This window comes from Bubalus kerabau, chromosome 5, assembly GCF_029407905.1.
Source record: "Bubalus kerabau isolate K-KA32 ecotype Philippines breed swamp buffalo chromosome 5, PCC_UOA_SB_1v2, whole genome shotgun sequence".
NCBI classification, from domain to species: Eukaryota; Metazoa; Chordata; class Mammalia; order Artiodactyla; family Bovidae; genus Bubalus; species Bubalus kerabau.
Genome location: NC_073628.1, coordinates 5,422,671 through 5,436,177, shown reverse-complemented (window position 1 = coordinate 5,436,177; position 13,507 = coordinate 5,422,671). Strand labels below are relative to the sequence as shown.

The 13,507-nt window shown below is 51.9% G+C and overlaps 1 protein-coding gene across 9 annotated transcripts in view; it reads right to left on the bottom strand.

Moving 5' to 3' along the window:
- Window positions 1-10,037: 10,037 nt before the first annotated feature.
- Window positions 10,038-13,507, bottom strand: part of KMT5B (lysine methyltransferase 5B) — a 51,865-nt gene continuing 48,395 nt past the window's right edge. For all 9 annotated transcript variants that reach the window (XM_055580638.1, XM_055580629.1, XM_055580631.1 and 6 more), the window contains one exon: window positions 10,038-12,485. In XM_055580638.1, coding sequence (XP_055436613.1) covers window positions 11,008-12,485 — 1,478 coding nt within the window. In that variant the 3' untranslated portion in view covers window positions 10,038-11,007. The remainder of the gene's footprint in view (window positions 12,486-13,507) is intronic.

The window sequence follows — 13,507 nt, the reverse complement described above, 5'->3', positions numbered from 1 at the left end:
GGAGACGCAAGTTCAATCCCTGAGTCGGGAAGATCCCCTGGAGAAGGGAATGGCAACCCACTCCAATATTCTAGAGGAGCCTGGCCGGCTACAGTCATGGGGTCGCATAGAGTCAGACACAACTGAGCCACTAACACTCTCACCTTCATGCCAAGTGCATGAAGCCAGTCCTCTTATTTAACCCTCCCCCAAGCTCCGCAAGCGTCCGTTTTACAGATGAGGAAACTGAGGCTCAGAAAGATGAAGGTTGCAGCTGGCACGTGACTGAGCCCAGGCTCAGAGCCAGGTCTCTCTGACCCCAGAGCCTGGCTCTATGACCCCCTCCCCCAGGGCCTCCCCTCTTAATATTTTTGAACGTATCATCCATATGTCATAAAAGCAGAGGTAGGGGGCTGTGCCTGAGGCCTCCGTTCTTGGCCCCGGGAGGGGGCTGCTGTGGGGGTGCTGTGAGAGAGTGGGAAGGGTCTTTCCTTCTGGGACAGCTGAGAACCTTCCCAGCGCCTCCCCTAAAGGACACTTCCTCTGAGAAGCCTTCCCTGCTGCATTCTCCACTGTCCCCTGTGTATCTTAGCCCCTGGGCTGCCCTCATCAGAGCCCTAAGCACAGAGTGTCCGTGTGTGTGTCTGTCTGTCTGTCTGTCCCTCTATCTGTCTGTCTGTGGACGAGGACTTCCCTGGGAAAGGGCGGGGACCAGGGATCCCCGGGTGCCCAGGGTGGCTCAGCAAACACCCCACGACTGTAGGAATGTCGGTGGGAGGAGGCATTGCATCACAGAGCGAAGGCCCGGCTGGTGGTCCGGGGGTGGCCAGGGCTGGTCCTCCGCCGCTTCCCTTGGCCAGAGTCCAAGATGAGGCCCTTCTCAACCCAGCTGACGCCAAGGCCTTTGGAAGCCACGTGGCCCATAGCTCACTGCCTCCCAGGCTGCAGTCTGACCCAGGGCCTGACCTGGGGCTGCCCACACTCCCGCTCAGCGCAGGGCAGCCCGGCCTTCCTCTTCTCGGGCTGAGGGCCAGATGCCAGCCCCGCCACCCCCCTGTCCTCAGTCTGCCCACTGTCCATGGGGCAGGCAGCTGGCAGGCAGGGCGGGACTGCCCCAAGGGCCTCTGGGCAGCCCGCCACCTCGGCCCCTCGGCCCCTCGTATTCCTTATCTCTGGGTTGGGCAGCCGAGGTGGCCCGTACTCTTGAGCCTCAAGCTTGGCTCCGTGGTCAGGGTGCACTTTCTGCCCCGTGGGGAGGGCACTTGGCCCGAAGAGAGAGAGTCAGGCCCTCCTGCCTGCCCCGACCCTGCCCCGGGCAGACCCTGGCCCGCAGGAGGCCCGTTTCCCTCCCTGAGCTTCCTGGCTGCCCCTAGGCCTATCTGGAAGGTTCCCTGAAGCTGGGTGAGGCTGGGTTTGTGCGCTCAGGGCTCTCAGGGCCATGTGGGAAGCCCTGGGAAGCAGGCGTTGGCGTTTCTGTCCCCAGAGCTGGGGGCGGGTGCAGCTGGAGGATGGCTTGTGCCCTGCTCTCCCGCTGGCCCCGGCTGGCGGTGCCGGCCACAGCATGTGGAAGCGGAGAGGCTGTGGCCCCCACCCGTGTTCCCCTTGGCCAGCAGCCCCCCACCCCAGACCCGGGGGGGTGCCCAGGCTCTGCTCTCTGCCTCCTTCCCCCCAGGAGCCCCTGTGTGGAGTCAAGTGTCCTGGGGCCACGTCTGCTACGGCCCCTCCTCGCCAGTGGCCCCTGTGCGTCCAGCTTCGCCTGGGGGAGAGGCTGGCCCAGGGGTCTCATGGCTGGAGACAGCCTGAGGCTTTGGCTTTTTGTGTGTGTGTGTAGGGGTAACCTGACCCCTGCCAAGCCCTCCTATGAGGACAGGAAGTGGGAGTAGGTGGTGGGGGGTGGAAGCCCCTCTCATCACCTGTGTCCCCTTGCCCAGGCCTTCTTGGGGTTGATACCTGTCCGGCCACAGGGACCCCTTAGGGTACCAGGGCTCGGGCTGAGCAGAGAGGAAATCAGGGTGGGGTGGAGAGCAGAGAGGGGTCCAGGCCAAGGGAAAAGCAAGCAAAGACCACCAAGGGAGCCCCAGGTGGGACTGATGGAGCCCCACCCCGTCCCCATACTTCAGGCCACCAGGGCCTGCTAGGAGCCCCCAGAGCCTCCGACATCAGCCCGATCCAGACTCCTGTGGGCTTTTGTGAAGCTGATCCACTCAGCAACCCAGGCTCCTCCTCCTCTAGGAGGGCAAGAGGGTCCCCCCTGCTGCTTTTGTGTGTCTCTCCCAGAGATCCAGGAGACCCTGGGAGGCCTCACCTCCCCAAGGCCAAGGCCCACTCCTGCCTGGGGGAGGGGCAGAAGGCTGTGGGCCCAGCACTGGCCTGGGGTCTCACTACCCAGCGCCCCCTCCTGCAGCTCAAGGGTTGGAGGGAGTTGAACATTAACCCCCTTGGCAAGTGGCCCCAGCTAAACAAACACCTGTTATCACATGTCAACAGGAGCCGTCTCGATGGCCAGGCTGGCCGCTGACTCAGGCCGAAGGGCAGACCTGCCTGGGCACTGCCTACCGCGGCCAGCGTCAGGGGCTGAGCTGCCTGTACCACTGCAAGTCCAGGTCCCGCCTCTGCCTCGTGCTTGCTGTGTGACCCCCGGCAAGGCACGGTCCCTCCTAGGGGGCAGTGTTCCTCTCTATATTGATGGCCTCCTGGGATGCGGGGCCACAGGTGGGGCTGGCGTCTGGAGGAAGACTGAGGAGGTCTGGACTGGACCTGGGTCTGAGCAGCTCCCTTATTCAGAGTAACTGTATCTCGTTTGGCGGACGTACAGGTATCCACTCTACTAGTCTCGCGACTTTCTGTTTGAAGTTTTTCAAAACAGACATTTGGAACCACAGGGTCCTAGCTCTGCTCCTGCATGACCTTGATTAAAACGCAGCATCTATTGTATCCCCTCAATTGTATAACGGGGAGAATTGGACTCCAAGGAACCAAAGCATCTGTTAGTTACCGATCACCATGCGTCTTTCTGCTCCATGAGTTGGACATAACTCCCATCTCCATTTTACAGAACAGGAGACAAAGGCTGGGAAATTAGGAGGCAATAGAGACAGAGTTCGGCCCAAGGATGCCTGACCAGAACACTGCCCACTCACCCCACAGGTGGCCTGTCTCCCTCCCACCCCCACCCAGGCTCCTCGGGGCTGAGGGCTGGGCCCACCTCTAGTATTTCCTTGAAAGCTTCTAGATTTGGCCACACTGAACTGCTCATATTCCTTCCCGGAGGACACCCTGTCCCTTCCCATCTCCAGGACTTTGCATGCGTTGGCTGCCTCTCTGCTCTTTGAGTTTATGAACTCCTATTCACCCCTTGGAGTCCTTCTTAATCTTGAGTTCTCCTTGAAGCCTGCCTTGATTCCCCAGTAGAAGTGTGGGTCCCCTCCTCTGTACTCCATCAGACTGCTCACACAGCAGTCAGGCACTTCTCATGCTGAGTTGCTGTTTGTGAGGGAAGGGCTGGGGCCCCATCACTCCTGTGCCTTTGGAGTTGGCGGGGGGTCGGTTTTCATGTCTTTGGTGCTCAAGAAGGGAAGGGCGTCAAGGGAGCAGGTGGACCTGAGACCCCTGTGGAAGCAGGAGAGGAAGGGGGATGGAACAGCATCCTTTGGTGAGCGGAGAGAGAAAGGACTGGAATCACCTGGTGCCACGGTAACAGCGGAGACCAGTGGAGACCAGCTCTGGCCGCCGGTGTTTTGAGGTTGGGATGGAGGGGGTTGTGATTTAGGCCCTTTGAGCGGAGGTCAGCTGGCGAGGGGGCTTCTCCTGTGGCTCAGCGGTAAAGCATCTGTCTGCAATGCAGGAGATGTGGCAAGAGCCGCGGGTTCCATCTCTGGGTCGAGAAGATTCCCCTGGAGAAGGAATTGGCAACCCACTCCAGTATTCCTGCCCGGGAAATCCAGTGGATAGAGGAGCCTGGCGGCCTACGGTCCATGGGGTCACAAAGAATCGGACACGACTGAGAGAGTAAATAACCACCACAGTTGGCGAGGGCAGAGGTCAGAGGACATTGAGGGCAGGGAGTGCCATGCAGGCTGTTGAGCTGGCTGGGGTGCCAGGTGCCACATGAAGGCCCAAGCGGTGTTCTCACTTAACCCTCAAGCCAAGTGGCAGTGTTACCCCTTGGTACAGGGAGGACAGAGAGAGCAGAGGGCTCACGTAGCCAGGAAAGGTGCTGCCTCCGAGTCATGTGGGCAGCCTGGGCAGTGGGCGGGGGGTGGGAGGTCAGCTGCGAATGTCCAGCTGTGACCCCAGACCGGGTCATTTCTAGGGCCAGCTTTAGTCCACCTGGAGGCTGGCAAGTCATCCGTCCCTCACCCTTGTATCCCAAGAGGAAAAATGTGGTTTAACTGGCTAGAGCAGGAAATCATCTTCTGTTTGGTTTTCTAGGACAGCGACTGCGAAGGGCCTCCTCCACCTGCCAGAAGAGGGGAGGGAAGGTAACAGCCTTGGGCTTGAGCCCGGGGACCTCTGCCAGCGGCCACGTCCAGCCCACAGCCCCAGGGAGGGCCGGGAGGAACCACAGAGCCCGACCTCCCCAGGCCGGGGGCTGAGCCCAGGCGAACCCGCCTCCCCAGGGGGGGCTTCAGATGCAGAAATCAGCTTTCTGTCCTAGAATGGAGCCCAGCCGCCCGGGCCTGTGGTCACAGTGTCCGAAGTCTGTCCCATCAGAGGCCAGCTGCCCGGAGGGTAATGCAGGTGTGTTTCAGGGAATAACACAGAAACCACCTGGTCGGCTCTGGCCCCTCCCCCCCCGGACGTTTGTGTGAGGTCGCTGGCCCCACTGCAACCACAGGCTCGCCAGGCTGTAGGAAACCCTGGACTTTTTCTTCCGCTGTCTAGAAGCGTGTTTGATTCACTTTTTCACATACAGACAAACCTGCATCCCTTGGGGCCCAGCAAACACGGGTGGGGGCCTCACCCACTCTGGGCAAAGTGGGCGGTCACCCCACATATCTGCACGATAACCTTTGGACAAAGTTCTCCTGGCCCCATGGAACCGCGTGGAAATGAGGGTAAAAGGCAGTGATCGCTATTTGTCAGCAGACGGGAATTCTTAGGAGACAGACGCTTGCAGAATTAACCCGGGTAAGGTGGGGCCTCCAGACTCAGGCTGGAGTGACCCTTGGCTCTGTGACCCTCACCGGCCAGCGCGGTCCTGGCTGGACTCCACCTGAAGCGGTGTTCTGGGGCCACAGCGGCCACTTGCCACCAGCCACGTGGCCTTGGGCAGACTGATTCAGCCTTTCTCTGAACTGTAGTTACTGAGCACGTACTACCCCAGCTCTGGAGGAGGGCAGGGAGAGTCCATGAGACGCCCCTACCTGAACACAGTGCCCCTACCCGTGTTTGTCCCCCCCAGGCTCAGCTCTGTCTGGCTTTGGGAGTGCTTGCTTGCTTCCCAGGGCTCACAGACGAGGCCATCTGCTGCCATCCTGGCTCCCTTGGTTCTGTTCAATGTCCTGGCGACTCAGGACCATGACATTCTTCCCCAAACCCCATTGAAAATGCAACTCTTTCAGCCTCGAGAGCCTGCCTTCCAACCTCAGGTGCTTGTCCAGCTACTGCTGAGCTATTGACTGCAGGAGTACCTCCAGGCCTTGGGCAACTCTACTTTCCCTGGCCAGGGGCCCACTCTTGCTGCAGACTCTTCTTCCCTAACCCGAGTGCATGCCAGCCATCTTCATTCAAGCCCTTTCCTGCCCCCCTGAAGCCTCCAGCTCTGCTGCCTTCTGAGGCCCCCCACCTGGCTGAGAGCCTCCTCCCTGTGCTGAGAAGTGCCGCCGCCAGTCTTCGCTCCCGTGCGTTCCTACAACCCTGACTGGTACCTAGACTTCTGTGATACTTCACAGTGGGTTTCTGCAGTCAGCTCCCTTCCCCTTTCTTGATTTCAAATCTTCTCCATGCTCCTGAAGCTTTGGGCCCCTCATCTCCTCCCAATCAGATGACCTCACCTCCTGTGCTGTGCTGTGCTTAATACTCAGTCGGGTCTGACTCTTTGAGACCCCATGAACTGTAGCCTGCCAGGATCCTCTGTCCATGGGGATTCTCCAAGCAGGAATACTGGAGTGGGTAGCTATGTCCTCCTCCAGGGTGATCTTCCCAACCCAGGTCTTCTGCATTGCAGGCAAATTCTTTACCAGCTGAGTTACCAGGAGGTCCGACCTCACCTCCTCGGTTCAGTTCAGTTCAGTAGCTCAGTTGTCTCCAACTCTTTGTGACCCCATGGACTGCAGCACTCCAGGCTTCCCTGTCCATCACCAAGTGCTGGAGCTTGCTCAAACTCATGTCCACAGAGTCACTGATGCCATCCAACCATCTCATCCTCTCTTGTCCCCTTCTCCTCCTGCCTTGAATCTTTCCCAGCATCAGGGTCTTTTCAAATGAGTCAGCTCTTTGCCTCAGGTGGCCAAAGTATTGGAGTTTCAGCTTCAGCATCAGTCCTTCCAATGAATCAGATCTCATCTCCTACGTTAGACCAAATAGAAACCTAGTGCTGGGACTGGCTCCCCATTACATGTACCGTCTCTTTTCCTCTTGTTGCCAAGACAGACCTGGAATCCTAAGATGACCCCTCCTCACTGACTCTGAGGAAATCACGCCCCACCCTGTGGAAGTTTTCTGTCTCCATGGTGAGACCTGCTTGTTCGCACCGCCTTCCTATCTTCATCATTTCCACCTTCAAACGTCCTCTTCGCCTGCTCTCTCCTCAACCTGCCTGGCTCCTCCTGCAAGGGCCTCCCCAGACAGGGCTCCTGCAGGTCATGAGAACCACAGAGAGACTGCACCTGCCACTCTGGTCAGAGCCTGCTCAGGGGCTCAGACCAGGGCGGCCCTCCTGCACGCCTGAGCAGACCCAGCAGTGCTCTGCTTCCCCTTAGCAGGACAGGGTAGGTGACCCCCAAAAGACAGAAGCCACTGTCCACTGCAACTGAGCAGGAAAACTCACAAATCTGACAAAGAGAAAACAGGGTCTGGTAAAATCCAAAGTTATTTTGATGAGGCTGTAGGCTTTCTTCTGTCTTCCAGGATAACAGCTTTCCAACTGCTTCCAAGAACAAAAGCTTAACACCCTGGGAGAGTGCAAGGGGCAGCATGCAAGAAGGCAGGTGGAGGGGGCTCGAGCAGGAGACCGCCCCCCTCCCTCCCAATTCTGCCCATGTAGCCTGCCCCTTCCAGAAGGGCCCACTCTCCCTCTGGGCCCGTCACTAGCAAACACAAGCGATGCCCAAGCTCTGACATCGGGGGAGGAGGCTGGAGACCTTTTCGTCCTCCCTTGCAAGAGGAGACACGCTTCCCAGTTCTGGGGTTTAGCCGAGGTCAGAGGCAGGCTTGCACCTCGCTGAGTGCCGCTCCAAACACCATGGGTGCACATTCACAGTCGGCACTGGAGAAACAACTCACGTGAGGACTCTGGGCGGCAGGCCGCTGGTTATGGAGGAGCAACTTGCTTCAGGGCAGACAGCAGACTCAAGCTTCTGAGAGTGGCTGTGGATTTACCAGGCCACCTCTTAGCTTTTTTTTTGCACTGGGAACCCAAGTTCATGTGGGTATTTCAATTATTCAGGAAGTCTTTCCAGCCTGGTTGCACCTCTCACGCTGACTGCCCTGAGAGTGGACGCGGCTCACCCTGCAGCTTAACTGGCAACAGGACCAGGTGTCCACGCTGACCTACAGGTGCTGCCAAGAGGCAGTTTGGGGGTGAACAGCTTGCTCAGGGTCACCCACATGTTTCAGAGTTGGGCAAACTCAGGATTCCTGATTCCTAAGTCAGTCTTTTCTCAACTAGGTTTTGCTACAGTAACTGGGAGACAAAGAGGGACCCACACCAGTCCTGGATGCACCAGTTCTGTCCAGTTCAATGTGGGAAGAAGTCAGGAACCATTAGTTAACTTTCTCAGGTTCAAGGAATGGGAAAGTATGCAATTTATAAGTGGTCTCCCTACTGGGAGGAACGTATGCTCACCCTGATCTAAACCAAATGGCCCCAGAGCAGGAGACCAGGGCTCGGAAAACTCAACATGCAGAGACACTGAAAAGTTTCAGAAAGTGTGATTTTTACAAATTCTACTGCAAATGAAAACCTTGTGGACAAAGTCACCACTTTGATCTTCTCAGATACAGTGAACACTGGCCAAACTGTTTTAATTTCCGAATTTATTAAAATGATTAACCTCAATACTGCAAGTGCATGTACAAAATATTTGTAAAAAATGTTTTTTAATGAAACGTTAAAGAACTTACCTCAAATGCTGAAAAAGTCCTTTTTTTTTTTCATTCTTTCAGTACAAGGAATACATTTTATCTCAAAAGTATTACAACTCAGCAAAACAATTTAAAACAGTAATTTGAAAAATGATTGAAAATTGAATACTTTACATATATTTCTACGATCGTTTCCTAATTCTTACAATGCCACAATCTTTACCAATCATTGCATAAGCTCAGACTAGAAGTTTTATTGATTGCAACCTCTTCCAAGTGGTCGGCATTGTGTGGACTTGGCCGTTCCACACAGAGTCCTACAGCACAGGCAGGCCAACTCCGAGGCCCCTCACTGTAAAAACGGAAGTCAGGTTTCCCTGGAAGGCGTCGGCCATGGCCGCCGAGCGCTTGTGCACACCACCTCCCGAGGCGGTGACCGCCGGGCATCACTGCTCCGGACCCATGGGAAGGTCGGCCCCCAAAGACGGGGCCTCAGTAAAGTTAAATGTCATAAATAAGTTACTAAAGTTAAGCTTAAAAAATGGAGAAAAGTGGGAAATGTAGTATTGTTACTTTTTCCTTTAAGACTGAAAATTCCTGAAGTGGCTATCGTTGGTATTCCAAAAGAATGGTTCAAGATGTGGTCTCTGAACCTCTTCCAGACTGCAAACTAGGTGGGGTTCCCACCAATCAAGGTGACCCGCTGTGCTCCGGTGCTTCCCGGACGCAGGGTCTAAGCGTGACCTTGGTGCGTGAGCCCCCCTGCCACCCCCCACGGCCACCCAGAGACTCGGGAGGGCTGGGTGAGTCTGTAAAGTGCTCTGAGTGCTCAGGGACAGACCTGCAGGGCCGCCCGACTTCGAGAGGTGAAGATTCTAGATGGAGTGAGCCAAGGGGGTGTGAGTGGGCGAGGAGGTGGGCCACCTGATCCCACGTTAATACCTGAGGGGTGTAACTGCACCATACAAACAGGGACGAGACGAGAGGAGACCACGGAAGTAATTCCTTCAAGGACGGAAGGAGGGGAACATTTTAAATTCAGAGAACTTTTACGAATATTACCAGTTTCTATTTGGAATCTACCAGCAATAGTTTTAAGGAACTTAAATTATGTCCCCAAGAACCCAGAAGCTGGCAGGAATCATGAAGTCTTAACAGTACGCATTGAGGTTTTCCCATTGGACTGCTCATTACCTGCAGAGGCCTTTCAGTATCTCAAGATATGGGCTACTCTTCTAGACACTACACGAATTCCCTAAATTGATTTTACTCAGGAACACTGTATATCCGAAAGCACATGTACACATTTCCCAGAAATAAAGAGACCCACTGGTATCAAACACCTGCTACAGATTTATATTCTCAAATTCTTTGTCCAATGATTTGTAAAATAATCCAGAGAAATGGAAGGTTGGTATTGAACATAAAGTAGTAATCAAAAATTTGCTCATTAAGTTACTTAAAAATTAATTTCTCTTTTCAAAGTGCTTCAAAAACAAATTAAATCTGACTCCTCTTTTTTGTTTAACTGATAATATAGTAAAAAAAAAAAAAATCTTTGATATTTTCAAACATAAACTAACATAAGCCAAGAACTCCCACTGATGCAGTGCTTAAAACTATATATTTATAATTTCCTATTTTATTGGCATGAATATTTCTAAACTTAAAAACCTTCCTGGTAAGTTCTTTTAATTTCTTATGACAAAAATTTCTCACAACACAAATATTTACAACATATACACTGTTTTCAGTTCTTTACACTGAATTTCAAAGACGAACATTTTTATAGGTTACCACAGAACAAAAGCTGTGACTCATGTTTTTATTTCATAAACTATTATAAGTTAAAGTGAATAGTTTTTTTTTTAATATTCCTTGTAGCATTTTACAAGTGCAACAGAAAACTCGAAGACCCAAATTAAGAGAGCTGTAGTTCATTAGATAAATGTTGCTTGTTGTAGTCACATTGTTCACAGCAAATTTTTTGAAAAAATAAGCACCAATCATTCTTGCAAAGAACAATTTTATCTAAAAGGATTGAAAAGTGTTAAATACAAGGTCTTAATTTACATGACAAGCAATAAATACGCTGCATCGAAACTCATCCTGCACACTGCTATCCTTGTACATGTAATGCACTGAAAATTAGCTGTCACGCATGTAATTGTACTTTTTTTTTTTTTAAAGAGACCAATTTGACTCCCACCCGATGGTCTGCTATTTAACCAAGGTCACAAACAGTACACCTGGGCCAGCAAACAGTGTGAAACTGACAAAACTCCAAGGGGGAAACACCTAGCAAATAAATCAAAAAGCCAAAGATCATTGCTGGTGATATTAGCATATACTAGAAAACCTTAATATGCTGCCGCTATGATTTCTTTTAAATTATTGTTTAGTCATATATTAAAGAGCCAGTTGATGCTTTTAAAGTAAAAAAAAAAGAAACTGTGTAGCCACATTATTGGTTTCAATGTCCTGTGTGGAAAGTTGCTATCACTGTACAATTTTGCTTGAGCCTTTATTTTACAACAGGGCTTTACCTCTAACTTAGAATTGCACATAAGAAGGCTATTTAAAAAGTACAATAAAAATGTGCACAAATCAGACTTTTTTAAGAAGAGTCAGAACGCTGTACACTTTCTACAGTATTATGCTGATAAGTGAAGAGACAATAGAAGTGCTGCCGCTAAAACGTTTTCAGTTGAGGAATAATTGACTGGAATTTTTTATTTCTTTAAAGTAGTTATCCCGGGTCAAGTTAAGACCAAGAGCTTATTATGCGTTAAGCCTCAAAGACTGATCTTCTCTCCTCCTGGAAGAAATGTCAATATCTATAGAGTCTTTCCCAACTATGAGCCTCAACCGCTTGGCCGGAGGCAGAGGGATAAAATCGTCTTCAAAGTCATCGTCATACTCCTCGTCCTCGTCCTCTCCCTCCGAGGAGGAGGAGTCGTCTGTGCTCTCCTCCTCGTACTGACTGTAGTCATCCACTTCCATACGCGACTCCAGGAGGGACAGGGGGTCACTGCAGCACACGCCGTTTTCGTGAAGCCCCTCGGCGTACGGCCCCCTACTTTCCTCGTCCCGCTTTAGCTGGATTTTTAATTTTGTTGAACTACTGCCTGATCCTGAGTTAAATCCATTGTTAAGCTTTGCTACATAGAGGTTATTATCATTTTCATGGTCTTTACTCAACTTGATGCTGATTTTTGAAGAATTCATCCCATCACTCTCTTGGTCATTTGCCTTGCTGCTGCTGTCATGACGTCTGCGAAGAGTCAACTTGGGAATCCCAGAGTTATTTTCCAGGATTAACTGTGCATCATACCTCGTGATCCGCCTCTTTTTTTTACTTTTCGCAGTTCGGAAGCTGTCTTTTGTTTTGAAGCTCTCTGACGTCACCACGGAAGCACTGACGGGCGAAGGGGCCCAGTCCGAGTAGCCCCCGGGCACGCCCTCCACGCCGCTGTGCTCGCCTGAGTCCGGGTGGGCCCCCGCCGCCTCTGGCCCCACGCCGGCCCTGCCCGGGGACTCGTGCACGGGACTGGCTTCCTCTGCCTTTGCCAGCTGCCGCACCAGCTTCCCCGGCTGTGACTTCTTTTTGGACGTGCTGCTGTCGCTCTTAGGACACCTGGCTTCCCCCTTCTGTGCAGCTTCGTGGGCCAGCTCTTCGTCCGGCGCCCCGGGAGCGGGCTGCTCGCCGCCATCTGGACAAGGTTCTGTCAAGTCACTTCTGTAGCCCTCCAGGGTATTTGGTTCAAGCTTTATGTCGGAGGTCTCCTTCAAGGTCATCCTCGTCCTCATGGACCGCCTGGTTGTGTAGGTGCAGGGGGCGCCCTCCGCGTGCGAAGGGGCGCCTCGCTCCGAGTTCTGTCTGTGCTCTCTCGCCGCGTGTCTGGTTAAGCACCCACTGGCCACCGTGGCCTCCACTGGTCCCTCTGGCTCCTTCTCTTTTTTAATGGGCAAATTTTTGTACAGAACGACTTTAGGCTCTTTCAGTACCAAGTTTCCCATTTCGAGTTTTCTCGAAGCACTCTTCGGCTCCAGCCGTTTGCAATGATTTCTTAATTTTATCTTTGATAGTAAAGGCTTTGCAGGTTTTTTCAGTTTCTTTGGTACCCTGGAATTATTTATAGGAGTTAGCTTAGATGAGGTAGAGTTGGGAGGAGCTGGAATTCTTGACATAGACTGCCTTGTTAATGTTCTGCTCTTGCTGTTCTTTTTTACACCAACTGAAGATTTTCCGTTAGAAGCTGTAAAGTTAAAAGAAAAAATAAGGGTGAAAAACAGTCTTGGTAACCCAGTAACGTTCAACAAAACAATGCCAACACCCAGACAATTAGTTGTGAAGTGTTTCAATTCCACACACAGGTGGTACACAGGCCCCAAGTAAGCTTCTGTCTGCACACAAGCAATTCCTATAGTTTTTCTTTACGTTATCCCTCTAATTTCTGCCTCTAACTTAAGAAACATCGATTCACGTTCCAGGTAAGTAAACTCAGGGTTAAAGAGTCCTTAGCACAGCAAGGACCTAGATTTCACTCTAAGCTTGTCAGGACACTAGTCCAAACTGAGGATTTCTTTTCCTGGTTTAATATTTTACTGCAGAAAATACTTGAAGTAAAGCTAAGCAAAACTAGTATTTTTTTCGTTCATAAATTCTTCTTAAACTCATCATTTAAAATGTTTCCAGAATCCATTATTCATTAACTCAAAGCATAGTACTGGACCAGTAATCCAGAACAGCAACACTAACTAAAGGGCTCCAGGAGACAAATTCCATCACAATGTCCTCAACTGAGAAAGAGATCCTAAGAACCATATACACAATGCCAGGCTGGATGAATCCCAGGCTGGAATCAAAAGACTGCCAGGAGAAATACCAACAACCGCAGATGCACAGATGACACCACTCTAAGAGCAGAAAGAGCAGCTATAGCGCCTCTTGTGAGGGTGAACAGGAACGTGTAAGCACTGGCTTAAGACTCAACATTCAAAAACGAAGAACATGGCATTCGGTCCCATCACTTCACGGCAAATAGAAAGGAAAAACGTGGACACAGTGCCGGATTTTCTTTTCTTGGGCTCCAAAAACACTGTGGACAGCAGCTGCAGCCATGAAATTAAAAGACTCTTGCTCCTTGGAAGGAACGCTATGACAAACCTAGACAGCATATTAAAAAGCAGAGACATCACTTTGCTGACAAGCCATGGTTTTTCCAGTAGTCATGTACCGATGTGAGAGTTGGGACTATAAAGAAGAGTGAGTGCTGAA